Source organism: Oreochromis niloticus, linkage group LG5 (genome assembly GCF_001858045.2).
Source record: "Oreochromis niloticus isolate F11D_XX linkage group LG5, O_niloticus_UMD_NMBU, whole genome shotgun sequence".
Taxonomy (NCBI): domain Eukaryota; kingdom Metazoa; phylum Chordata; class Actinopteri; order Cichliformes; family Cichlidae; genus Oreochromis; species Oreochromis niloticus.
The window spans coordinates 34,997,569-35,025,447 of record NC_031970.2 but is presented as its reverse complement, the minus strand read 5'-3'; the positions used below and the strand labels follow the sequence as shown (position 1 = coordinate 35,025,447).

The 27,879-nt window shown below is 40.8% G+C and overlaps 2 protein-coding genes across 7 annotated transcripts in view; one reads left to right on the top strand and one right to left on the bottom strand.

Annotated features, from left to right (window-relative positions):
- Positions 1 to 27,879, bottom strand: part of LOC100708976 (calcium-dependent secretion activator 1) — a 331,413-nt gene that overhangs the window by 149,026 nt on the left and 154,508 nt on the right. For all 5 annotated transcript variants that reach the window (XM_019358540.2, XM_019358541.2, XM_005452187.4 and 2 more), the window contains 5 exons: positions 20,169 to 20,280; positions 19,942 to 20,081; positions 13,029 to 13,095; positions 3,971 to 4,079; positions 3,101 to 3,313 (listed from right to left, as the gene is read on the bottom strand). In XM_019358540.2, coding sequence (XP_019214085.1) covers positions 3,101 to 3,313; positions 3,971 to 4,079; positions 13,029 to 13,095; positions 19,942 to 20,081; positions 20,169 to 20,280 — 641 coding nt within the window. The remainder of the gene's footprint in view (positions 1 to 3,100; positions 3,314 to 3,970; positions 4,080 to 13,028; positions 13,096 to 19,941; positions 20,082 to 20,168; positions 20,281 to 27,879) is intronic.
- LOC109202168 (uncharacterized) lies at positions 24,061 to 27,843 on the top strand. 2 transcript variants are annotated; one of them, XM_019358545.2, is made up of 3 exons: positions 24,061 to 24,118; positions 25,839 to 27,230; positions 27,329 to 27,843. In XM_019358545.2, the coding sequence occupies exons 2-3, from the start codon at positions 26,588 to 26,590 to the stop codon at positions 27,490 to 27,492; spliced, it is 807 nt and encodes a 268-aa protein (XP_019214090.1). In that variant the 5' UTR covers positions 24,061 to 24,118; positions 25,839 to 26,587; the 3' UTR covers positions 27,493 to 27,843. The 2 variants fall into 2 exon arrangements, with proteins under 2 accessions (XP_019214090.1, XP_019214089.1); XM_019358544.2 differs by lacking the exon at positions 24,061 to 24,118 and having other exon boundaries at positions 24,349 to 27,230.

Below are 27,879 nucleotides of genomic sequence, written 5' to 3'. Positions count from 1 at the left end.
GGGGCTTGAGGATGGCTTCATTTTGTCCACCAGGGATGCTATTTCATCATATGTTACAGTTGTAAAAGTCGACCAGGAGTGCAAAGGGAGGGACTGACTCGGAGAACAAGAAAGCTTTGGGGAGATTTTAGCATTGATGTCTTTAATCTTATCAACAAAGAATCGGAGGAGTTTATTACTATCTACTTTAGAGTGTCCATCTAAAGGTACCACATCTGGGGAGACAATAGCACTAATTTTGTCAAAAAGAAACTTGGGATTTCTCTTGTTTTTTGTTATGAGTCTAGAAAAATATTCTGATCTAACAGTTTTCACCGTGTCATTTAAGGAGAGCATGAGATTTCGAAGATGGAGCTTGTGTACGTCAAGTTTGGTTTTCTTCCATAGTCATTCTGTTTTGCGGCATATTCTCCTTAAGTTTAAGATAGACTCATTTATCCAACAGCATGTCTTCTTTTGTAAAGCTGAGCTTGTTTTAATAGGTGCCACTTGATCCAAGATGGATGTGCATTCCCTATTAAAAGACTGAATAAGAGCATTTACATCGTTTCCGGTAAAAAGTAGAGAACTGTCAAACATGACGGAGAACCTCTCAGCAGTAGTCTCAGTTATTGTGCGTCTATGAGTTTTTAAATTCACAGGTGTTTGTTTAGAGCTAAAATTGAGTTCAACGAAGATACAATTATGATCACTCAAATGTACATCCTCAGCAAACACATTGCCAATGTTGAGGCCCAAGGAAAAAACAAGGTCCAAGGTATGGCCTTTTAAATGGGTTGGACCAGAGACATGTTGGACAAAGTTAAAAGACTCAGATATAGATAAAAGTTCAGCTGCAGAGTTAGGCAGCATCAATATGAATGTTAAAATCCCCAAGAATTAAAACTTTCTCCAGCTTGATAATAGAAGATAAGAAGCCCATAAAATCCTTTAAGAACTCAGTAGCAGGGCCAGGAGGAGAAAGACTAAAACATAATAAAAGATTTTCGTAGAGCCCACCTTAATTGTTTGCGACTCAAAAGAAGAATAGTTTTCAGTTTGCATACCTCTGCAGGTGAAACTGTCCTTAAAGACAACAGCAAGTCCTCCACCACGGCGACCTAAACGGGGGGTGCCCAAGTAAGAGCAGCCTGCAGGATGCAGTTCATTTAGGTGAATAAACTCGCCATCCCTCTGCCATGTTTCAGTGAGAAACAGAAAGTCCAGGTTTTTCCCTGTGAAGAGCTCATTCAGAGAGAAGGATTTGTTTGCAATGGAGCGGGCGTTCAAGAGCGCAATCCGATTAAAAGCTGGCAGCGCAGGTTTCCCATCAGCTTGTCGGAGTGGAACTGACAGCAAACACCGTGTCCGCACGTGAGGTCTCCAGCAGCGCCATGGAACCGGCGGGACCAACCACCGGTTGTGCAATGCAGGCTGTGAGGGCGCAGCAGTGGAGAGATAATCGGCAAAATCCAGAGCATCAGATGGGCAGGATCCACGCTGTAGTGGCTGCAAGTACGTGTTTCCAACCAAATCCGGAAGGGTAACTGGCAGCAGAAACCGGGGACGCCTCCAGACGAGTCGGGAAATCTCCGATCTGTAGGCTCGTCTGATGTGTACCTGGATGCCGGCCCTACAGCCTCTTTTCCTCGATTTCTTCTTGGAATTGCTTAGGGCACGTTTCGCAGGTAGCAAGAAGTAATCCGGTGAGGTGGAAGAGTGCACAAATGGTGGGGGGAAAGTTTTTCTATAACTGTTCCAGTAATCATAAAGACGTTCCATAGACTCTTTGATGTGGAGCAAGGAAGAACGGTCGTAAATCACAGCAGCATAGCTCCATATATTAAACCTCAGGGCTGATATAAAAGCATAAAATACAATGCACGATCTGATATCGTCGTGTTGGTGTTGTTCCCAGATCATCATACTAAATGTTGTTCCAGGACCAACATTGCAAGTGACCAATCAGAATGTTGTGACGTCATACTTTTGCGAATTCGGGGAAAACCGCCGTAAAACAAAAAACTGTACTTAAGCTGCGAGAAACCGCCTCTGTCCACCGATCAACGGACCCTGACCCTAATCCTAACCCTAACCCTAACCCTTTAATAAACGGTAAGCAGAATTGATATTGTCCTTGCAACATTGGAATTTCATAAATGCACGAATGGGTTGGCATGCAAAAGAATAACAATGTGATTGGTCACTTGCAATGTTGAACCTTGAGCAACATTTTCATGATGATCTGGGAACAACACCAACACGACGATATCAGATCATCCAAATACAATACAATGTAGGCAGGTAGAAGTCAAGCCGAGCAAAGGCGCTATCTTTCTGTCACAGTCAGCTCTAACACAATTCTTGTTAAGAAGTAAACACGCTTTTACCTCCATTAAAACCAAACAATAAAAAACATACAAAACCTGGTCTGTTGTGCAACATTCTTGCAGCCTGATCCATCCACTGCCTCACAGATAATAAATGTGAACACAAAAGTAGAGGCAAATCATCTGATTTCAGCCTGCAGAAATGTGATAAGAAGACTGCATTCTAAAAGCAGCAAGAGTGATCAGCAACAAAAAAGAGAAGGAGACAGAAAAGGGAAAAAGCACTTACCATTAATCCAGCTACAAGTAGGGTCAGGGTTTAAAAGGAAAAGAAGAGAAGGGAAAAGGAACAGAGAAACATAAAGACACACAGCAAAGCCACCAACACTTTTACAAAGAGCCAAGCAACATGCAGCTAAACAGTACCAGAATTTGGCCAGAAGGACTAAAGCTAATTTTGTTGTTTAGAAAACATAATGTTGTGAGGACAAAGACAGAACGAGACATGATGCAGCTAAGACCAAAAAACCCCACAAAATAAAATCTGTTTCTCATTTTTCTTTCTCTCTCTCTCTCTCTCTCTCTCTCTTTGCTATCTGTTAATAGTCATTATTTTTACACACATGAATACTTTGAATTTGAATGATCGAAAAAAGAAATTTGACAGAGCCAGTATCAGTGCCAGAAAAGCAAAACGTAAGACAAAGATTGTGGACAGTGAAATCCTGTTTTCGACCAAGAATTTGTTAAAAACTCAAAGGCAAACGCAAATATTAGAGCTGAAAACTTACAGAACTGAGATATAGGTGCATCGAGCTGTGGCGTTGTGCCTCCCCTTGCATTGAGTTTCTGGACCTGGGTCGGAGGGACGGGCTTGTGGGACTGACCAGTGGCCCGGTACATTGCCTGCACCCATAGGATACGGTCTTGCTCATCATCACTGGCAAAGATCACAGTGTCACCCTCTTTTACTGCATTGAAAAATGTTCTGCCACCATCTAGACCTGAAAAATAAACAAAGGAAGAACATTGTGAAAACCAGTTAACATTATAAGAACATTACAAATATTTACAAGTAGCCCAATTAACCTAACCCCACTAACTGCATGTCTTTGGACTGTAGGGGGAGTACCTGGAGAGAATTTGTAAACATGGAAAGGTCCCAGACAGATGCTGGATTAAAACCCAGGACATTTTGTTAATCACCACAATAACAGATGCCCCAGATACTATTGTCATAATTTTAATTACTATTATTATTTTTTCACTGATATGGATAAAGTGTCACTTCTGTTTTCTCCCCTTCTCTTCCCAGCATATACCAAAAGCAACAATTAGTCGGGTTGCTCTGACCTCTGTTCAGAATGAAGCTAGGTGGAGCAACACTTGGAATTATGCGAATTCTATTTGTTTAATGTGCAAATAAAACAGTGATTTTCCTTTCATATCCATGGATAAATCCATCAATATCTTTGGCTCCACAGACCTAAGTGAAAACTGTTGGACTTTTCAGTCATGCAGAGTTTGTATAATCGGTTCTAATCAGGCAACATGACCTTGGGACTATGGGTATGTCAGCCAATTTGGAAGTCAAACTGTGAAATTAGTCCTTGGACATTGCATGTTATCATCCACTGTGCTGTGTGTGTTTGTGCCGTTACCTGGCTGGGGGTCAGTATAGTCCACCGTGTAGCCATCCAGCTGAAGGAGTTCTACAGGCTCAGCCTTCTTCTCTCTGTAGCTGCACATGGCAAAGGTGTACTGACTTACCTACACCAGTCACAATGAGAGGAAATGTTCAGTTATCATAATATGCTGATAGTTGAATACAGGAAATCCAAATCCAAGTATCAATTAATGTACAGTAGACTCCTGTCAACATAGAAGAAACATTACCACATAACGTATAATGGGGGTTGGTGGAGAACGGCAGATATGAAGGTCTGGAATTTTCCTTTTGGGTCATTTTATTCCCTCTGTATATCCAGATACAGCCACTTAAAATGGCCGTCTCATCCCTGCCGGTGAATGGTGGACACTTGACAGATTCGCGACCAATTACCCACCGGCTGGTGGGTGGCCGTAATGATATCCCCCGCCTGTGACGTGGATGGCGCAACCACGAGTGGTAGTGCCTCTGAGCAGCATTTAGAAAAACAACAACTGTTGTCCAGCCCGTTCTTCAAAAAAGGAACCTTGATCATAACGATCTTGGGAACTATAGGCCGATCTCTAAGCTTCCATTCCTGTCCAAAATACTGGAGAGGATCGTTCTTTCACAACTCCAGCCGTATTTGGATACGAATGCCATTTATGATAAATTTCAGTCTGCTTACAAACCCTGTTACAGTACTGAAACGGCCTTGCTCAGAGTCCTCAATGATCTTCTGATTGCTGACTCCGGACGCTCTTCAGTCTTGGTTCTACTAGATCTATCCTCGGCCTTTGATATGGTAGATCATAACATCCTATTAGCGAGGCTTGAACACACAGTTGGCATTGGAGGTGCCGCCCTAGATTGGTTTAAGTCATACCTCTCTAATAGGTCCTTCTCGATCAATTTTGGCCCTTATTTCTCCTCTGCTGCACCTGTCTCCTGCGGCGAGCCTCAAGGATCCGTCCTTGGCCCCCTGCTCTTCTCACTGTATATGCTCCCCTTAGGCGCAATCTTTGAGAAGTATAACATCGCACATCATTGTTATGCCGACGACATACAGATGTATTTCGAGCTAACTGATGATCCCTCTATGTCTTTGTACGGCTTTTGCGAGTGCATGCGTGAGGTCAAAAATTGGCTCGCAGGTAACTCTCTTATTCTAAATGACAGGAAAACTGAAATTATCGTGTTTGACAGTAGAGTCCCCCGTGGCCAACTCCGTGACGCCCTCGGTTCCTTTAACAGTTTCCTCACAGACACTGTTAGTGACCTGGGTGTATTTTTGGATAGCTCTTTTAAGTTCGATAAACAAGTGTCTTCTGTTGTTAAATCTTGTTTCCATCAATTCAATCAATCAATCAATCAATCTTTATTTATAAAGCACTTTTCATACAAACTGTAGCACAAAGTGCTTTACATGGTTAAAAGCAGCCCCCCCCCAACACACACACACACACACATACACACACACACACCTAAAGAGTAAAATTGCGTCTTATTAGCAAGGCCAGACATTATGTTCCACATAGGGACCTTGGAAAGCTTATCCACGCCTTTGTGACATCTAGGTTGGATTATTGCAACTCACTTTACTTCGGTCTTAACTCTACTCTCCTCCATAGACTCCAAATTGTTCAGAATGCAGCTGCTCGTCTCCTTACTGGTAGTGGGCGGCGTGTCTCTATTACCCCTGTCCTTGCTGATTTGCATTGGCTTCCCGTTAAGTACCGCATTCAATTCAAAATCCTGCTGCTTACCTTCCGAATTATTAACAATATAGCGCCTAGCTACCTCATTGAGCTACTTAGATCATACACCCCTACTAGAGCATTAAGATCATCTTCCCATTCACTCTTGGTACTGCCGAGATCTCGGCTGAAGACTAGAGGTGACCGTGCGTTTGCCTTGGCTGCACCCGATTTATGGAATAACCTCCCCATCGCTATACGCAAGTCTGATTCCATCCATTCCTTCAAATCGCGGTTAAAAACCCACTTATTTAGCCTCGCCTTTTCTACCAGTTAATGCTTGCTTGATAGTTAGCTTAACGCTTATTCTTATCTTCGGCTTATTCTTAATTACTTTTAATTCATTTTTAATTTTTTTGACTGTTTTATCCTCTACACTTAGCTTTCTTTTATGCTTTTATATGCAATTCTTTTGCCTTCGTGTGTTTCTAATGCCATTCAACCTGCTAGCACGTTTTGGTACCTTGCCATAGCCCTCATCCTTCCCTGTTACTTCATCTTACCCTCTTGCATGTTAAGCACTTTGGTACACCACTGGCTATATAAATAAAGTTTGTTGTTGTTGTATTTAGAAAAACTAACGGTAATGTCTTGCGGCTCCACCAGGGGGAGCAATGTGAAGGCACATTCATTTGCAGCAGTGGTGGGCAACTCCAGGCCTCGAGGGTCGGTGTCCTGCAGGTTTTAGATCTTACCCTGGGTCAACACACCTGAATCACATGATTAGTTCATTACCAGGCCTCTGGAGAACTTCCAGACATGTTGAGGAGGTCATTTAGACATTTAAATCAGTTTTGTTGGTTGAAGGAAACATCTAAAACCTGCAGGACACATATATATGTATATATATATATATATATGTTGTTTTGTTTAACCTCACACATTTGTGCTGTGCAGTGTAATATGACACCGACTGGACAGTGTAATGGTAATAGTGCTTTACGCTCTCCAGTCAATAAAAGGCCAGTGCTAACCCATAAATCAGTGTATCCGTCTGGTTAAAGGTAGTGGCTGTGGTTTTGTCATTTTTTCCTGTGCTGCAAACATGAACTGTAGTGACACCCTGTTGCTTGCTGTAGCTGGCTTGCTGTTACTGTAGCTGCCAGTCATACCAGCTTGTCGTCACAAATCACCATGCCTGGCCAATAGACCGTTGTTACCACTCCTACTGGTGCAAGTGGCATCTCTGACTCTATCTGAAGCTTCATTCTGTGTGTGTGTGTGTGTGTGTGTGTGTGTGTGTGTGTGCATGCGTGTGTGAGAGACAAATGACAAATGCCCACTACAGATGAGCACTGATGAGACCTGAGGCCAAATAAAGAATGGAAGGAACAGCAGCTCCAGCAGCTCCTTGGCCTCCAGGACACCACAACAACTAATCAGAATCTAAAGTACAGACAAGACACCACCCTTCTTTTCCATCTCGAAATGCTCTCTCACTCTCTCCCTCTCTGTGATAGGTTGATAGGATATATACACCACTAAAAAAAATTAAACAACACTTTGTATACAGTGAATTAAACTGCTGTGACGCTGATTTGGTCAGTAGCACTTTCAGCTCTTTTGGTGTAATTGAATTTTAGAACAGGTGCACTAGAGGAGCCACAATTAAACCACAAAATGGAATGGTTTTACAGCTGGAGGCCACTGGTGGGTTTTTCCCTCCTCATCTTTTCCGAGTGTCATTTTGCTAGTTTTGTATTTGGTTAGGGTTGGTGTTATGGCAACTTCCCATTGCCAGATGGGTTGCACAGAATCAAGAGATTCGAAGAGATTGGCATTTACTCTAGGAGACCTGGTGAGAGTCATATATATAAGGTTAAAAACTCTCCATGAGCTAGAAATGGCTCATATAACAGGTGTTTTTAAAAGTCTTTAGTAAGGTAAAATGATAAGGGCACACACACACACTGAAAATGCTACGTCCAGATGAACAGAATCAACCTTTTGAGATTTACTTACCTGGATGATTGAGAATGCATCAAGACAATCAGATGGTAGGTGGTTATATCCAGTTTACAAGTCAAATATCCTTGGACAAGATACTAACCCCCAACTGATCTTTGATGTATCCATCAGTGAGACTGTTTCTGAATGGGTGAATGGGGATGTTGTATAAAGTGTCAAGCAAATTGAAGGCATTACTGCACAGAACACTCAGCTTCTATATATGTCTTCTGTCCCAGCTGTGTAGGTTAGTATTCTTTTTTAGTAAAGATCTAGCTCCCTGTCTGCCTTCTTATCATCCCTGTCTCTATGCTTTATAGACTGGCCTTTTTGTGCTCTATAAGAATCTTCTAAACTCTATAATTTTACAGACTTGAATGTGATGCCATGGAGAAAGATATCACCGACTCTCAGCAGAAATTATCCAGATTTTCCTTTGTGGCAAAAAAGACAAGAAATTTTGTTTTAAAGGTCTTGAAGCTTTGAATGAAAGGTTCGTTTACACCAGCGGTCCCCAATCTTTTTTGCACCAAGGACCGTTTTAATGTCAATCAATATTTTAATGGACCGGCCTTTAAGGTGTGGCAGATAAATGCAACAAAATAAAATGATACGACCAAGAGAACAACTGTGGTATTTTGTAAATATAATAATAAATTCACTGAGTAATTGTGTAACTTTATTAGCAACGTCCTCCTGAAATGCGCCAACAACACTGAGAGTAACATCCGCCTCTCTGCCCCTTAATGCTCTCTGGTCACTATGGTAATGTGTAAATATTTCTTTCAAAATAAGACACAACTACAACATGGGAAAGACCCAGGGAAACCGAGTTAACGATAAAAACCCTAAAAAACATACATTTCACACCCGAGCCTCAACCCGGGGGTTGGGGACCGCTGGTTTAGATGAACCTCATGGACTATATTTCTATGGCCGAGCAACTGCATCCAAAGCGTTTGATGCAGTGTAAAGCACACCGCCACTGAACACTAGAGAAGTGGAGACTTGTACTCTGGAATGAAAAATCATGGATCTCTGTCTGTCAGTCCATTGTCCAAGTCTGGGTTTGGTGGTTGGCAGGAAAGTTGAGAGGCAGATAAACTATTCTCCTAAAATCTAAATAAGCTGCAATAAGCTATGTATATAGTTATGCAATTTAACATGCTACATCAGCTTTGTGTGCAGTAGACAACAGTGAGCTCGAAGATGTTTCACTTCTCATCTGAGAAGCTTCTTCAGTTCTAAAACCATGGTAGTGAGTCTCAGGAATTTAAACCCTAGTGGGGGTTGTCACTTACCCACATAGCAAAATTGGGCTAGATCTGGGCCATACCAAACAATGTGCTTACATATTGCCCACATACCGCAAAGAATGACGGCCCTTTGGTGGCCCAGATAAGGTTTGCCAGAGGTGGCCTACACATGGGCCAGCACAAGGGCAGTTGCAGACACACTGCTGGCCCTGTGCTGGCCCAGAACAGTCTCAGCTCTGGCCCCAGATGTCAGCCAAATGTTTACCTTAATCAAGCCATGTAGTAACATCATGTGCAAAAGCAACATAACGAAACTTTTCAGACAGTGAATGGACTGATTCTAATATAGCACTTTTCTACTCCCCCGGGTTACACAAAGTGCTCTATACAACATGCCACATTCGCCCAATCACACACTTTCTCTAAACTGAGTGCTTCCTAACTACATACACACTCTTGACATGCAGACTGAAAAAGCCAGGGATTGAACCGCTAACTTTCCGGTCAGTAGGGGACCTGCTCTACCTCCTGAGCTACAGGAGGTAGAGCAGCCACCCGGTGGTAAACATGAGTAAACCCTCACTAAGTTTTGGATAAAGTGTACACTCACAAACCTGGCATTTGGGTCTTCTAACTAAAATAGGAAAATAGGAACATAAATAGTGCCATCTACGCCATCTGATTGACATACACCCTGCCATGACACCAGTCAGTCAGAAGTGCCAGCTTGATGGCAGATCCAGGGAAGACCTGTTTTCTATGAGCCTGGGCCACATAAACCAAACCATAATCAGGCCAGATGTGACATGCCATCACATAAACAGTGCCATCTACGCCAGGCCTGGCCCATATTTAGATGACATACCACTTACTATGCCAGAAGTCAGCCAGCAGTGCCGGCTTGACACCAGATCCAGGCCAGACCTGTCTGCTATGTGGGAAGGAGGGTGGGTTTTAAAGTCCCCCCAAATTTAAAGACCTGTTTTCACCAAGTGTATTAAATCTAAAAGTCTAATAAAATCTAAACAAATTGAGCCCTATACTTGACAGTATTCAAAGTAAAACATACTGTGTATTGTGTGGGAAAAATGGATCATAACATAACATTTCAAACAAGGTGAAAACAGCTGCATGGAGCTTTGTCCGCAGTGCTAGGTGCCTGAGAACTCAGTGTAGACTGGACATGAATGCCTGTATGAATACAGCTGGCAGACACCAGCAACCGTACTAGACTTCAGTCTGATAGCCTGTCTGCCAGTATTACAGGTACTGCGCTGCAGTGGTTTGTATCATATCTATCTAATAGACTCCAATTTGTGCATGTAAATGGAGAGTCCTCTTCACACACTAAGGTCGACTATGGAGTTCCACAGGGTTCAGTGCTAGGACCAATTCCGTTTACATTATACATGCTTCCCTTAGGCAGCATCATTAGAAGACATAGCATACATTTTCACTGCTATGCAGATGACACGCAGCTCTGTCTATCCATGAAGCCAGGTAACACACACCAATTAGTTAAACTGCAGGAATGTCTTAAAGACATAAAGACCTGGATGGCCGCTAACTTTCTGCTTCTTAATTCAGATCAAACTGAGGTTATTGTACTCGGCCCTGAAAATCTTAGAAATATGGTATCTAACCAGATTCTTACTCTGGATGGCATTACCTTGGCCTCCAGTAACACTGTGAGGAAACCTGGAGTCATTTTTGACCAGGACATGTCCTTCAATGCACATATTAAACAAATATGTAAGACTGCTTTCTTCCATTTGCGCAACATCTCTAAAGTTAGAAATATCCTGTCTCAGAGTGATGCTGAAAAACTAGTTCATGCATTTATTACTTCCAGGCTGGACTACTGTAATTCATTATTATCAGAAAGTCCTAAAAACTCCCTGAAAAGCCTTCAGTTAATCCAAAATGCTGCAGCAAGAGTCCTGACAGGGACTAGAAAGAGAGAGCAGATTTCTCCTGTTTTGGCTTCCCTTCATTGGCTTCCTGTTAAATCCAGAATTCAAAATCCTGCTCCTCACATACAAGGTCTTAAATAATCAGGCCCCATCTTATCTTAATGACCTTGTAGTACCATATCACCCTATTAGAGCACTTCGCTCTCACACTGCAGGCCTACTTGTTGTTCCTAGAGTATTTAAAAGTAGAATGGGAGGCAGAGCCTTCAGTTTTCAGGCCCCTCTTCTGTGGAACCAGCTTCCAGTTTGGATTCAGGAGACAGACACATAAAGCATATAGTTAGGGCTGGATCAGGTGACCCTAAATCCTCCATTAGTTATGCTGCAATAGGTGTAGACTGCTGGGGGATTCCCATGATGCACTGGGTGTTTCTTCTTCACTCACTATGTGTTAATAGACCTCTCTGCATTTAATCATATCTGTTATTAATCTCTGTCTCTCTTGCACAGCATGTCTTTATCCTGTCTTCCTTCTCTCACCCCAACCGGTCGCAGCAGATGGCCCCTTCCTGTTAAAAGGGAGTTTTTTCTTCCCGCTCTCGCCAAAGTGCTTGCTGCACTGTTGTTGTGATTCGGCGCTGTATAAATAAAACTGAATTCAAAAATTGAACTGAATTGTTTATAGTGGACTTTTTTGATAGTGGGATAAGGACAGACGATTTTAAAAAGGATGGTACGGTTGACTGGTTAAAGACTTTGGTCAAGAGCCCCAGCCAGCTGGTCCCGCCACAATATCAGTTTCTGAATGTTTGCTCAGCATTTGCCTGACTATACACTCCTCTGCTGTGACTGTGTTGGAGTTGCAGACAGATAGATGTGATATGGGTCATCTTCAATGAGGCTTAATTCCTCTCCCTATATTGCGCCCCATAACTAGACCTGAGTGCAGTCCTTTATAATCTGTCATCCAGGTGTTCCAGTTGGAGTAGGCCCATTACAGTCTCTGAGCAGGGTTTGATGTATTTTGGAGCTCCATCGTCTAGTCTATGTTTTGATGTTCAAAAATGTCTCTCTCGCTCTCTCTCTTACACACACACACACACACATTCTATTGAATGTGAACTCGCTCTCGCTCCCCTGTTCTCTCTCCTACATACACACACACACACACACACACACACACACACACACACACACACACACACACACAGTGCACATTCTATTGACCAATATTTGTCACTTGCTATCTATTTAGCTGGGAGCAAGTGAGAGGCTTCAAGTTGGCGGCACTCCGGCTTTTTTAGCTGCGAGTGTTAGGCCAGATAGTGTTCACTCGACTTTGTCAATCGCTTGTCAACTTGTACCTCTGAGACATATCCTCTCTAACACACAAGAGACAGGCATTCCCCCAAAGCCCCCACCCCTCCTGCCTGCTGCCCACCTCCCAATGTAGAGCGACCAGGAAATGGCCGCTACCTCCTCTTTCCCTCAAACATACACCCACCCCCCACCTCCTGACAAAAGCCTGCTTGGCCTCTCCATCAATTGTCTGACAGCCGAGGGAAGACAGCTTGGCTGCATCTCTCTTTCTTGTAGCACACACAACATGTGGCCTGTGAAAATATTATTGTCATAAAGCAAAGCTTATGTTGAAGGCTGCTCGTGCTCCTCTGTTGGGTGCCATCAGGTTGCTGAGCTCAGAATTATATACATGTATATATATGTATATATATATATATATATACATATATATACATATATACATATGTAATGTCTATTATTTATTTATTATTTATTGTTTGTAAATAATATTTATTTATTATTATTCATTATTTATGCATTTTTTTTTCTTGTTCTTTGGAATGAGTAGCTAAATATATTCAATTAATTTGACTGATTATCATTAGAGCTGACAAAGGAGCGGCATCTAAAAGCCAATATCCAAACAAACAGATTACACAATGCTCCACTTCATTTATCTTAAAAAACCCTGTATCAAAGATCAGTCTTGAAAGTCTTCACTGACCTATATACACAGGATTATTCAAGTCCCTTGAATTAAGGTTACCATTTCTGATGAGCCCCCAGTCACTGGCACCTTTGTTGTTTTTATTTGTGCTTGTTCTCTTTTTCATTTGATTTCTTCTTTGACTTATCTTGCCGGAGCCAAATAAACCCAGTGAACCCGCTGTGCTTACCTGGACTAGCACGAAGAATCTTTTCTTCCATCTTTTCCATACATTTTTGCCAATGGCCCAAAGGTACCTGTGGGTAAAAACACACCTAATTATTCCAAAAAAGACTTACACAGATTTCTCAGTGTGACCATCTTTTTTGCTTCTTTCTTCAATGCCATTATTCACAGCTAAAATTTCCTGCACCAGCCTTAATCTGTATTAAGGACACATAGATCTTTATTCAAGAGCCTCTACTGACCTCTCCTGTCAAAATGTCTTTACTGCAGCCAGATACAGCATCCTTTACAGTGCTTAAGATGACAGATATTTGTCACAACAGAAAACAAATATAACTGATGGCACAAATAATGAAAATATTCCAGTTAATTGGATCTGTAAAACATGTCAGAGCCAGCATAAAACGTACTGGAGAACAGCAAATGGACTGAGGATTAAGGATGCAAGATTGAAATCTTGGATTTTTGTAAAATCAAAAAGGGAATCTCATCTTAAATAAAATGCAAATATGATGTGGCCCCAATATTTTCTAATTTAGCTCATTTAGCTGGACAAAGCTAAATAAGAATAACTCAAGTAAACAAATGAATTTCCATGGAGCAGATTAAACAATCATATTGAATCTTTAATATGAAAATAAATAAATATGAGTAGAAACATGTTAAATAAGAATTTGAGACCTGCACCTGGTCTTCACCCTCAGAGATATTTGCTCATTTATACAAGACCCACTCTAAGAAGTAATGGTTTTACTGCTTATACCTGATTTTAGTGAAAATAAAGACATTTCTGGTTCTAGGTGAATCGTAGCTGCAAGAAACATTTTATTTTTTGTTTGTTTTTTAAGTATTTGGGGTTGGGGATTGTACTGAAAGAAGTGTGTCACTGGTAAAGGACTACCTTAATATTCACTCACTTGATTTTTTTTTTGTTGTTGTTGTTGTTATAATGCATCCATGTAGACACTTTTCCTCACATCCATTGCCAGTTTAGAAAGACCATTCAATCTAATATGTATGTCTTTTAAAGGAAGATGGAGGGAACATGTGGAGGCACAGGGCTAACATGTGAACTCGAATCAGTAAGGCTCCAGCAAATAATTAAAGTAGGAAGCTTCATGCTGTGAAGGGACAGTGCTAACCACTACACCATCCTTCCAGGTAAACACTGATCAGCTACAACTTCTCATGTTGACGCACCTGTTGCGACTTGGTGTTGGTGTTCTGATAAAGTATTTTATCACTTCGTCTTTTTAATGTTCTTTCTGTTGCGATGCACTACTACTGCTAGCTGATATTTTAAGCTTGATAAATTATAATTGTCCATAAAGCGACTTATTTCATATCGTAAAATCCTCAGTTAATGATAATTAATTAACCCAACATAACTCTACTGCAAACAAACCTGTTGTTGCAATAGCAAGCTAGACTGTTGTAGGCTGTGTGGGTTAGGTGGTGTTTAGAAAACAAAGTGGGCTTCACAAATATTTGGAAACCTTTATGGAGGAACCTGGTGCAACAAGTAAAGATACCAGTGCCAACACTAGGGCAGTCTTGTGACAACACTCAGTCCTTTGAACAGGCGATCGATAGTTCAACAATCAATAGTTGAACGGTACACCCTGATGTAGCACTGACATACCTGCATTTTGTGTTGATTAGAGACAGTCTCTATTAAGTGAGTCATGAAAGTCACACAGAAAAGGAAAACACCCAGTTATTGGTGGCAAAAAGCCGCCAGCAAATGATTTTCCAGGCTGATTCCTTCAACCCCACGGCAGGGATATAACAAAAATCTGGAGTGAATAATGGCCCAATTCTATTAGCCGGGCATACAGGGGTATGTGTGCCAATAGTGTGTGTAATGCAGCTCATGAACCAACCAGCAATTCCAAGAGCACCTTTGTGCTAGTTACCATGCTGCTTTTCCAGGCCCAGAAACAGCAGCAGTGCCTGTACAAAAGAGAGACTTGGCTCGGACAATTTTGGGAGATGAAGTGCTTGTATCGCTCAATTCTTCTAAATGGCCTGTATTTGTGTAGCACTTTACTTAGTCCCTAAGGGCCCCAAAGCACTTTACACTACATTCAGTCATCCACCTATTCACACACACTGGTGATGGCAAGCTACATTGTAGCCACAGCTGCCCTGGGGCGCACTGACAGAGGCGAGGCTGCCGGACACTGGCGCCATCGGGCCCTCTGACCACCACCAGTAGGCAACGGGTGAAGTGTCTTGCCCAAGGACACAACGACCGAGACTGTGGGAGCCGGGGCTCGATCCGGCAACCTTCCAATTACAAGACAAACTGCCAACTCTTGACCCATGATCGCCCCCATGATCTAGCTCAAATTTACTTACCAACTGGCAAGGGCCCTTTGGGAAGTCGGGGACATTGACCACAACATGGTGCCATCAGACAGGTGAGGAGGTATGTCACCTTGTGTGGTAAAGAAAGATAGGTCTATATGGTTCTGCATGGAGTAGCACCAGGTGAACGAGGTTTGATGCTTATTCAATGGCCTGGGTTGACAAGTTCTTGGACCAGTTAGGCACTGCTCATGTTTTCATAATGCTTTAACCAAGGGTTACTGGCAGATGTCTCCACAGTATAAGGGAAAGACAGCCTTCTCCACGGAGGCACGGATTGTTTTTAACAGACAACCTCATGCCTTTGTAGTCACCATATTGTTGTTATCCCTTCTATAATCCTCAAAACCTCTGCAGATTTAATGAAAAAGCAAACATTCCTCATTTTCAACAATTACATAAAAATGTTGATCAAGTGCTTTTTATTTTCCATCATGTAAGAACTGATTTTACTGTAAATCTGGTACTTTTGAACCTGCTGTATTTCCCATAAAAGTAGCGATTGTGTCTGATAGTTATGCTAATGTTGCTATCACTACCCCCATTGCAGATATTCAAGGAGTTAAGAACTCACATAAAATGGCATACACAGGGCAGTCATCAGCCCCCCAAAATGCTGAAAATAAACATGATTTTCTTCAAAGCATCCATGACACCTGTTTCCACATCAGAATGCAAATAAATACAGAAGATAAATAATGAATATCCAGACAGACTGTAAGCTGGCCTGATCTTGGCTGCTTCTGTGCTTGTCCCAGATATTTATACTTTACATTCTGTATTTTAAAGGGTGGGCAACTGTCCTGTGTATCAGTGGTCTCCAACCCCCCGGCCACGGACCGAGTCATTTGGTACCAGGCCGCGAGAGTTGAGGCTCGGGTGTGAAATGTATGTTTTTTAGGGTTTTTATCGTTAACTCGATTTCCCTGGGTCTTTTCCCGTGTTGTAGTTGTGTGTCTTATTTTGAAAGAAATATTTACGTGTTACCATAGCGACCAAAGAGCATTAAGAAGCAGAGAGGAGGATGTTACTCTCAATGTTGTTGGCGCATTTCAGGAGAACGCTGCTAATAAAGTTACACAATTACACAGTAAATTTGTGTTTGTTATTATATTTACAAAATACCACACACCACAATTCTCTTGGTCGTATCATTTTATTTTGTTGTATTTATCCGCAACAGGTTAAAGGCCAGTCCATGAAAATATTGTCTGACATTAAAACGGTCCTTGGCGCAAAAAAGATTGGGGAGCGCTGGTGTATATGGCATTCTATTGACTTTAACTCCCCAAATCTGTCCCAGCAGAGCTTGTTCATTCAAAACCAGTCACCAGTCTGCTACAGGAAAGTTTTTTGTTGTTTTACTTATTATATTTAGTTGTACTATTGAGAAATGTAGTAAATGGTGAACTGCCTGTTTGTTACGGAGCGCTTTACAACTCAGAAAAGTAGAAAAATTCCATATATTCTGCCAGAGAACTCAAAGCACTTTATACAGTTTGGTGGAGGTATGGTCTGCAAAGGAGCTGTGGGTTCAGTGGGCAGTGCCAGAAGGCTGGCAGAGCAGCTGGGACTAATTGGTGTGATCAGTTTATTGCCTGTTTGTCTTTTTACTAACACACTTTTTGTACCACATTGAAATGTTTTTTTTAAAATGAAAAGTATATGAAACATTAAACAAAACTAAAAGACACAATTTGAATGAGTGGTTTTAATAGAGTAACTGCAACTAAAATAGTATAATTAAAGTACAAGATAAGACAGTAGTAACAGATAAATTTAAGTAGTGAGAAATTGTTGTCTTTAAGTTTTAGCTATTTTTTTAAATTAGACTCCAGGAGATAAACAATTTATGTGAATTAATGATTTTGGCTAAAGCCTTAATACAAAATAACAAATTCACTTTGGATAAAAACTTAAATGGTTTAAGGCTAACTAGTTTGGAAACATTCAAGCCATTTCAGCTTGAAAGTTTTTATTTCTAATGGGGGTCATAATAGTGTGTGATATTTCAGGTCCTGTATGGATCTGCACAGTGAGAGGAGTAGAAATATTTTCCTGCTATTATTTGCTGCTATTTTTATAATCATCATTATCATTTCATGATTGAGAGTGATGTTGCATTCAGATGCATTCAGATGTTCAAATATATTGGTATCATATTAGTCTTTATTACAGGTTCAGTATAACCACTTCAAACTGTGGAGTTGAATTTATAATTTTAAAGGCTTTTGAATGTTTTTATATTCGTACACATAGTCTTCAGTGGGTGACAGGCGGAGTTGCAGGCTGACAGGAAACACGTCTGCAGGGCATGCTTTGGCAGAAGTGAAACCGAAAGCAGAGTGAGTGCAAGCCAAAGAGTAGGGTGTTTATTATGCATTTATCTTTGAGTTAAGCTTTAAGTAGTTGGATTAGATTGAAACAGTTGTTTTATACATTTTACATAGAAGTTAAGATCATTACACACAGGATGGTCTTAGCCTGGTTGCCTAAGTTGAGGTCAACTAAGGTTCAGAAAGCAGATGCAAACTCTGCACGCACAGACAGACGTGACATACACATACAGACACAAATAGTGAGAGGTCACGACACGTACGCAGTACACAGCATGCACGCGCCCCCGCACGTGCACACACACACAGACTCATTTAGTAGGTAAGAGTTTATGACTGCAAAGTTGTGCCTGCATGAGTGACATTTTGTGCAGAACGTGGACCAGATGTCCCAGAAGATAAGCGACAGCAAAGACAGCTGAGAGGAAGCACCTGGCGTTGACCCGAAGAAGATGTTCTGTTTTAGACTATGTTAAGAGTCATTGTGGTTTTGGAGTGACGTATGCTTTGTTTAAATCTGCCTAGCAACAGAAAAGGGGGCTGTACTATCTTAACCCTATAAAACCGTTGTCTGAATATGGTAAAGAGAGTTCAATACTGATTGGGTTGTTGAACTCACACATGTGTAATTCATTAAAATGCCGTCTAAATTGTACACGCCTGGATCTGTGGTTATTTATGGATTCCTCTCTCAACATTTTGAACCCTAACAACAGTCACATTCAGTGGTAGTAATAACCAGTAACCACAAGAGGGAAGCAAAAGCAAAGGATTATCTTTTGGACAAAGCACCCATAGCGGCTCATCGATTACTCACCCAAATATTAAGTGTATCACACTCTAAATTTACTCTACAAGGATTATTTAAAATTAACATTTTACGACCTGATTAAGATTAGAAATACAGTTATTTATGTATTCATATGGTGGTTATTTAAAAAATAATAATAAAATTGGATTGTAAAGACTTGGAAATAATGGAATAACCATCAATATTAGAGAAGTTACACTTCAGCATGTGACATAACGGACCCAAATGCTCACCTCTGGCATGTTTTAAAAATATAACAATAAATCAGTACATTAATTAACAATACATTTGTGTATCTCAGGTTATTAAACTTAGAACATTTTCTATTTACATTTTCTATTTAAATCCTTTTGGGTAATTTGATGTGTAGCAAAGCATCTTATTCAATAGGCTCTTAATACACTCAGCTTCAGGAGGACGCTGAGTGTATTTGAACACTGAGAACAAATGTTGTAATTTTGCCTGTGGGAATCAAACAAGAAAGATATAACAGAAGAGCAGACTTTCAGCTTTAATTTAAGGAGTTTAAAAAATATAGAAATTACAGGAAACAGCAGGAAGAATTCTGAAGAGTACAGGACGATACTTTGGTCAGATTCAGGCAAATGCTGCAAAACTTATTGCGTGGTGATGCACATTGGATGACAACGCAAAAGCACACTAGAAAAACATCCTGAAAGAAATTGGATATTATTCAGTGGGACGGTTAGTCATCTGATCACAACCCAATGAAGCGCACTTTTTAGTTACTGGAGACAAAACTGAAGGCAGAGAGACCCACAAACAAGCAGCCACTAAAGGTGGCTGCGGTAAACACCTGACAAAGGTGGGAAATATAGCATTTGCTGAAAGAAATCCCACCTTGTGTGAAGTAGCTCATGACTAACTGAAAAAAATACTCCAATAAACAATGTTTCCTGTGATTTGCAGTCAGAAGTGGCGGGTACATCTCTTAATAACAGCTGTACTCTATCTTTGCCTCCAGTACTATTGTAAGAAACTTTGGAGTTATTTTGAAAAGGATTTTGCCTTTAACTTGTACATTAAACAAATCTTGACTGCTTTCTTTATAGGCGCAATATTGTCAAAATTGGAAGCATCTTGTCTCAGAACCGACTTAGTCCATGTATTTTATATTTCTATATACTCATTCTTTAGTATTTTATTGCTCTAAAATCTCCCTGTGAAAAGCTTACACTTTATCCAAAATACTGATAGAGACTAGAAGGAAAGATCACATTTCTTCTATAATAGCTTTTCCAGAAAAGGTCTGCTGAATTTATTAAAATGTACACAGTAAAACAGTAACTATTTTAAAGCTGCTACAGTTTTACACTGAACCATGATAATACAAGTAACTTTATATTGCCACAAGAATGTTTAGTCTCACAGTAACTTACCCACAATGCTTCATGTTCTGTGGTTTGTCCATGCGAATGGCTAGTTTGATCTTGAGGTCACTGTCTGGGCAGCCTTTACACACCGTCATCTTATGGAGTTCAGACTGCTTAGGACTGTTGGGAGTCGGGTGGAGAACAACCTGGGAGTGTTCCCACCATTAATGTATATGTTGTATACAAGTTATACAAATGCAAAGTGACCAAAATGAAGCAAAAGGATTTCTTACCCTCCCCAGCTCCTTATCTTCTAGAGCTAACACTCCTGTGCTCTCGGTAAACAGCTTCACCTTCACAGCAGGCAGTGGCTGAGTGGTGGTGAAGTCGCCCTGGGTACCCCAACTACACACCAACACAAATATAGACACAACCAGATATAAACAAAGAAAGACTGTTAAACATTATTATGACTCCTGAACCTAAACTGGACCTGGACCAGAGTCAATCAATAATAAAGGTAGATTCATTACTGATTCAATTTCAATTCAATTTTATTCATATAGCACCAAATCACAACAACAGTCGCCTCAAGGCGCTTTATATTGCACAGTAGATCGTACAATAATAGATACAGAGAAAAACCCAACAATCATATGACCCCCTATTAGCAAGCACTTTGGCGACAGTGGGAAGGAAAAACTCCCTTTTAACAGGAAGAAACCTCCGGCAGAACCAGGCTCAGGGAGGGGCGGGGCCATCTGCTGCGACCGGTTGGGGTGAGAGAACCGATCCCAGCAGATGGCCTGATCAATACACAGTAAGTTCTAGGAAATTTTCCAGTAACTATAAGTGACTGGTTAGACCACTATTTTATGTCATAATGTGTAAGTTCCCGATTTTGGCACCTGCTTTCATTGTGTTTGTTTCGTCTTCCTTTCACTCCTCAACCGGTCACGGGAGATGGCCAACCCTCCCTGAGCCTGGTTCTGCTGGAGGTTTCTTTCTCTTAAACGTTTTTCCTTCCTACTCTCGCCAAAGCGCTTGCTAATAGTGGGTCAGATGGTTGTTGGGGTTTTCTCTGTTTTCTTTGTATTATTGTAGCACCTTTAACTTGCAATATAAAGCATCTTGAGGCAAATGTAGTTGTGATTTTGTGCTGTATACATAAAATTGAATTGAATTATAATTCTTAAGTTGTTTAAACTGCTGCTCATCACAAACAAGCACAAGGAGAAATTTTGGACTTTTAACTGTAAATAAATTCTACAGTTTTTACAGCCTACTGATAAAAACCTCCCTTATGTCAATTCATTCTACACAAAGTAGTTAAGTAATTAACAATTAACCTGTTGAACCCCAATGCCCTTACTACCAGGGGCGAGAGGGAGAATAGCCAGTTCAACGCCAATTACCGTCAGATCTGTTATTTAAATATAGACATGTGGTATCCACAGTAATGTCAGAATCTGAGCTAAAAGCACACAAAACTATTTCAACAACCACCAAACACAGCTAAAACAGCAAACGATCAAAGTAAAAAATTCCGTAGAAAGATGTAATCACAAAGCGCAGATTCCTCCGTTCCTGAAAGCAGATATCTCACAGATTCCAAAACTGCAGATTTTGTCACTCTCAGACCAAAATTTACTGATCAAGCAGCAAAAGAAGACTAAAACTGCACTTCATGTTTGAAAAACATTGTAATGATTTCCTCTTACTTTGGCTGTTTGCTTCCACCAGAATAAAATCGCACTGCCTGCACAGCTCTATCTCTCAGTGTGCTTTAAGACAAGTTTCCCATCAAAAATCTCAACATTCTGCTTTATTCATTTGCTTATCGCACACCAGTCTGCTGTTGTGTACAGTGTTGTCGGTTGCTGCCCCCCCCAAAAGAAACAAATTACATCTGACAAAAAGTCTCATTTCTCCGATTCAGTACCAAAGAAATACCAACTTTAACAAATTATGCCAAATTACAAAACACTTAGCTCTGTCTCTAATAAAACCTCTGTAACTAATTTTTTTTTTACAACTACAATAAAAAAAAAAAAACATAAAAACAACAACTTCAAAAAACTGGACAGTCTGGGCAATGAGCTATCAGAACTTTTTCTGTAACTTTAAAGATTTATCGTTTACATTTTAAGTCCAAAGAGTCATGCTGACAGATTTATTTCTGTGACACTGCAGTTTTTTCTTTAACATGTAGAAAAACAGTTAAATATGGAACTTCTTTACACTAACAGAAAGGGGAGTTTCAATGGTCAAGTCCGCATAAGATCAAAGTGGGCTGTATGAGGTTTGCCATGTAAAAAGAGTTTGACACCTCTGCTCTAAGGGGATGGGGTTATAACAGGAGGAGAGAAGCTGAGGAGAGTAGTGTAAGACTGGAACTCTGCTTCCCAATCCCAACTCCGAATAGTCACATTTGGAGGATTTAATAAATGGCTAGATTTCTAGAAATGAGACCTGCTCCATCCAAAGAGCGATGGATGCAGTCTCCCCTAACAAGACCAGATTTTCCCCAGAAAGTTTCCCAATAAAGCTAAATAAAGCCCATATCATTTACTGGACACCGCTCATGTCATGTTAACCCTTGTATGGTGTTCGTATTTTTGTTACTCAGCCAGTGTTCATGGGTCTGGTGGATCCGCTAGAGTTTTGGCTTTCCAATTAAGACTATCAAACAATTTTATGTTAAATTACTCAACAGATGTTTACTTTATCCCAATTACGAGCCATGTGAACAGCAAACATGGTTAATTTTTTCCTTTTACCTTTGTTCGATCGCATTTATGAATTAATGTGCTTCTCGTTTTTTGTCAATAAAATGTTATAAAAAAAATAAAATCAGTTCTAATCAAATGTACATATCCTTATACCATATTTTGCAGGTTTTGATGGTATATACTGCCTAAAGGGGCAACGGCCTCTAAATGGCATGGGTCTCACAGACCCGAACACCATACAAGGGTTAAACATGTCACTCCTGGTGTGACTGGGGAGTGAGCCAGCAAAAACTACAGAGTCTGACACTGTTTTGGCAAAATTACTTACCAATCTTTCCTTTTTGATAAAGCATATGGTTAGGGTTGGATCAGATGACCCTTAGTCCTCCTTATTCGTGCTGCAATATGTGTAGGCTGCTGGGGGATTCCCATGATGCACAGTGTTTCTTCTTCCCTCATCTTTTCACCCACTATGTGTTTATACACCTCTCTGCATTAGTTATTATTAATCTCTGTCTCTCTTCCATAGCATGTCCTTGTCCTGTCTTCATCCGTCCACCCCCAAATGGTCGTGGCAGCTGGCCATCCTTCCTTGAGCCTGCTTCTGCTAAAGGTTTCTTCCTGTTAAAAGGGAGTTTTTCCTTCCCACTGTTGCCAAAGCAGTTACAATTGTTGGGTTCATATGGTCCAATGTCATATCACTGTTGGGCTTTTCTCTGTTTTCTTTGTAATGTTATAGGGTCTTTACCTTACAATAAAAAGCAGCTTAAGGCAACTTTTTTTTTTTTTGTTCTGTTCTGCTGATTTCACTACCCTAAGCCATTGTCATTGCCATTGCTATTGCCATCTTCAACCAAGCTCTGCACTGCCTACTGGGTAATACTCATGGGATTAGAGACTAGATTATTTAAACTAATGACTGTAGAAAAGATGAATGACCTGACTGCATTTCCGCCCATTGTACAATAATGAAGCCAAAGTTTCCCACTTCTTGGCAGAGGTGTGGACTCGAGTCACATGACTTGGACTCGAGTCAGACTCGAGTCATTAATTTTATGACTTTAGACTTGACTTGAAAAAAAGTTGTAAGACTTGTGACTTGACTTGGACTTTTACACCAGTGACTTGGGACTTGAATTGGACTTGAACCTGTTTACTTGAAAAGACTTGATATTTGACCCAAATCTAAAATTTAACATACATATTATATAAAAAGTGCGGACCATTAATTCACTTTATTCATTCATTCATTCTTACCACACTCCGTATGTACGTGAGCGTGAGCTGTAGCACAGCCAATCAAATGAACCAGATTTTTTAAAAAAACAAAAAAAAACCAAAAAAACGCTCGAGCCAAAAATGCTTCCAAGAGTAATTTCTTTCGGCTACACAAACTACGAAGTAGTCAACAAAAAACGAAATGCAACATGCAAAATATGCAAGAAGAGAATTACAGACGGAGATGGAACAACTTCCAACTTTGTCCGACATTTGAAGTTGCATAAAGAACGGTAGGTGCTGCCTTTTTTTTGCTACGATGAGATAGCGACTTAGCTAACTGCATCTTATTAGCAAATGTTCTCCGGGCTACATTGATGATACTGTTTGGCTTTAACAGGTATATGTTTGTCATGCTATTTTAAATCCGGTCCTACAAGCACATCCAAGAATAACATGCAACTTGTTAGCTCAGAATTGTCGGTGAATGGTGAGCAGGGTCCGTTTCAGAAAGTGGGTTCTGTAGCTGTACTCAGGGAAGAGAGTTTCTCTCCGTCTCCTCCTCATCATTAACCCCGTAGAGCTACATGTTTATTTTTGTAAGAAAACCAATTACCCCCTTATTTTTTGTTTATTATTGTGAATTATTTTGACATTGTTATGTGTTGCCAGACCATGGTTATATTTCATTATGCCAGTGGATGGTGCTCTTGCATTGCCGTGGAACTACCAGAGAGACTCTAGCAATAGGCTCTGTGCACGCGCAGCTCAGAAATAAATGAGCTCCGGCTTGAGCAAGATGCTAACTTTGGTGTCCTCTCTATTAATCCACAGGTACTAACAAACAAACTTTTATGTTACCGAACTGGTTCTAAATGTCATGTAAGTTGAGTAACAACTGTTCGGCTATATTTTGAGATGAGAGTGATGATGTTGTTTTGTGGTATTTTGTTGTAATGAGTATTAGTGTATCATCGGCATAATGCTATAATGCTACGTAGCACTATAAGTATATGCTATGACAGTGGCAACCTGCGGCTTCAGAAAATGTGTTGTAGTGTTTGTTTTAGTGTTAGCCAAGCAGTACTGAGTACATGTATTAAGAGGAAAGCTTTTCGTTGGTGAAACAACGTTTGCAGTCGTCTGCCGCCATGTTGTGTTGCGTTCAGGGGACGCCATGTTCAAAAGTAATAGCGTATATGGCGCGAATGTGGGGAAAGGTGTGAATGTGAGATGGGTTAATTTGGTATGTTGTTATGCTTTAGCCGCGAGTGTTTTGTTTAAGTTGTGAGTATGTAAAGTCATTTTGAATTAGTTTGTATTTATTTGGCTTTTGAGAGAATGCTTTTTGTAACTTTATTTTTGTTTATGAACTCTGTTATTTTATGGGAAGAATGCATGGTCTAGTGTGATTTGTATTGTGTATATGTGGAGAAATAAATGAGCTCCGGCCTGAGCAAGACGCTAACTTCGGTGTCCTCTCTATTAATCAACAGTTTGCTCATATTTGGCTACGCAGTGCTCTCTAGCCTGTGTGCCGCTTGCTGCCGGTCCAGATTCCCCTAGGTCTGGTGCCGGTAACATATGGTCGTGTTTAACTTTTGCATGTCTGAGCCAGGGAAAAAAAATTTTGGTTAGAAAATCTGGCCCACCTTAGTGTGTAATTGAGTAGTCCTGCTATATATGGCCTTTTTCTTCTGTCATTTATGTCAATACATCAAATAAAATACTTTGATCTTATGTTATTAGCTGTTGTTTATTTGCAAAGGTCAGTTATTCTTAACAGGGATGCTAAACATTGCTTATTAGAACTGTATGCAGAGTTTTGAGAAAAGTGTTTTAATAAATATTGTTTATATATTTTTCATTTATATTTTTTATTGTCTGAAAACTATGAGGGTTTAAGTGTTAACAGTTATTTAGGATTATTAGGATCAACTTAAAGTCAAATGCAATTCATGAATGGCTGTAATGGAATTTCTGACATGAGTCTAATATGCTTACCTCTATCAGATTTGAAGAATACCAGATGAAAAAGAGGATCACAAATGAACCTCAACAGCCTTCCATATCACAGTTTATGGACACTTGTGCCGGACAGTACAGCATGACTCATCCACAGCAGAAAGCTATCACGAATGCATTATTAAGTGACTTGATTATTGGTTGCAACCTGCCCCTTTCTATTGTGGAAAACAAGAATTTTCGGCACTTTCTGACGGTAGTTGACAGAAAATACAGCCCGGTATGTCGCAGAACAATTATATCAAAAACAGAGAACCTCACTGCTGAGAAACGTTCAATGTTAAAAACTCAGTTGAGCGAGACTGATCATGTTTCAGTCACTGTGGACATTTGGTCAGACCGAAGGATGAGGGGTTTCCTTGGTATCACTGTGCACTGGATACAGAAAGAGACAGAGAGGATGCAGCTAAAATCCAAACTGCTGGCCTTTGACCGCTTCAAAGGATTACACACTAGTGAAAGAATCTGTGAGAAATTTGAAGCTATATGTGACGAATACAACATCAAAGATAAACTAGACTATATTATTAGTGACAATGCTGCCAATATGCGGAAAGCATTCACTGTGTGCTTCCCCACTGAGCAAGGTGAGGAACATGATGATGATGGTGATCATCTTGACGACCCAGAGCTCTGGCATGACTTAACCTTGGAAGATCAGGAAACAGTAGGTGCTGCTATGGCAAAGACACAGCGCCTGCAGTGTTTTGCGCACACACTTCAGCTGGTGGTGGAAGATGGGTTTGTCAGAGACCAAAGTGGCATCTCCTTCGCTTTCAAAATTATCTAAGCTCAGCTCTCTACTGCACACAAGCACAACATTCAAACATGTGTTTGAAGCTGAATTTGGTGAACAGAAAGCGATCCCTGCTGCTGTAATCACAAGATGGAATTCAACACTGAGACAAGTGAAGGCAGTTCTCCAATGTGAACATCTAAAACTCTGTGCTCTTCTTGAAATGGCTGGGCACAAGAAGTTATTATTCACAACACGAGAGTGGAACCTGTTGAAGGAGATGGTGGACATATTGAAGCCTTTTGGAGAAGCAACAGATTTGACACAAGGTGAGAAAATAGTCACGATTAGTGCTGTTGTTCCATCTGTGCTGTCCCTCAATCACCACCTTGAGAAACTGAAGCCTCAAGTCCGTTTCCTGAATGGTCTGGTCAGGAGCCTCCAAGCATCTTTGAACAAAAGATTTCTTGGAATCTTTATCAGTGTGCGAATGGCTAGAGCAGAAGATGGGATCACTGCCCCCTTTTCAGATCCAGTGTACCTTAAAGCAGCTGCTTTGGATCCAGCATTTTCCCTGTTGTGGGTGGAACACCATGTTTTGGGCAGTTGTGACATAAAGGCAGAGGTGACACAAAAAGTTAAAGGTAAAGATTGAATATAGTTTATATTTTTTCTGTATTTTTTTTTTTTTGTCTAAAATTGTAATAAAGGCTCTTTTGCTGTTGTTAATTTGTTTTGCCAGATCTGATCCTGCAAGATGCAGCAGATCCTGCAAAGTCAGAGCAACCTGTGACTCCTGGTGAGGAACACCAAGAGGCCTGTGAAGATGGAGGACTCTTTGCTGCTTACTGTAAGAGGCAGAAGAAGGATGTGGGGAAGAGTCCAGCTGTACAAAAGGCCCCGTAGTTGTGAGTTTTATTCTGTTCAGTTGTTCACCTGTAGTTTCTTAGAGTGGCCAGTAGAGGTCACCCCACCGCTTTGTATGAGAGAGGATTCGGGCAGGGAGATACGTGGGTGAGATATATGAGCATTTCCGCTCCCGATTACCGGCGGAGAAGTGGTCATTTTGTGAGAAGTGTGCGTTACTGAGCAACGTAAGTCTGTGATGTGTGAGGATGTGGGGATAAGATGCATTTGTGACTGTAATCGAAGTTGGAGGGGAAATGACTATGCTTCTGTCTATGTCGCTAGCGAGTGCTAAGCGAAGCTAAGCTAAGCTAGGCTAGCTCTCCTGCTGTGTGATTGGGGATAACTGTGTGCTGGGTTGGCTCGGTGGGTTTATATGTGAGATGT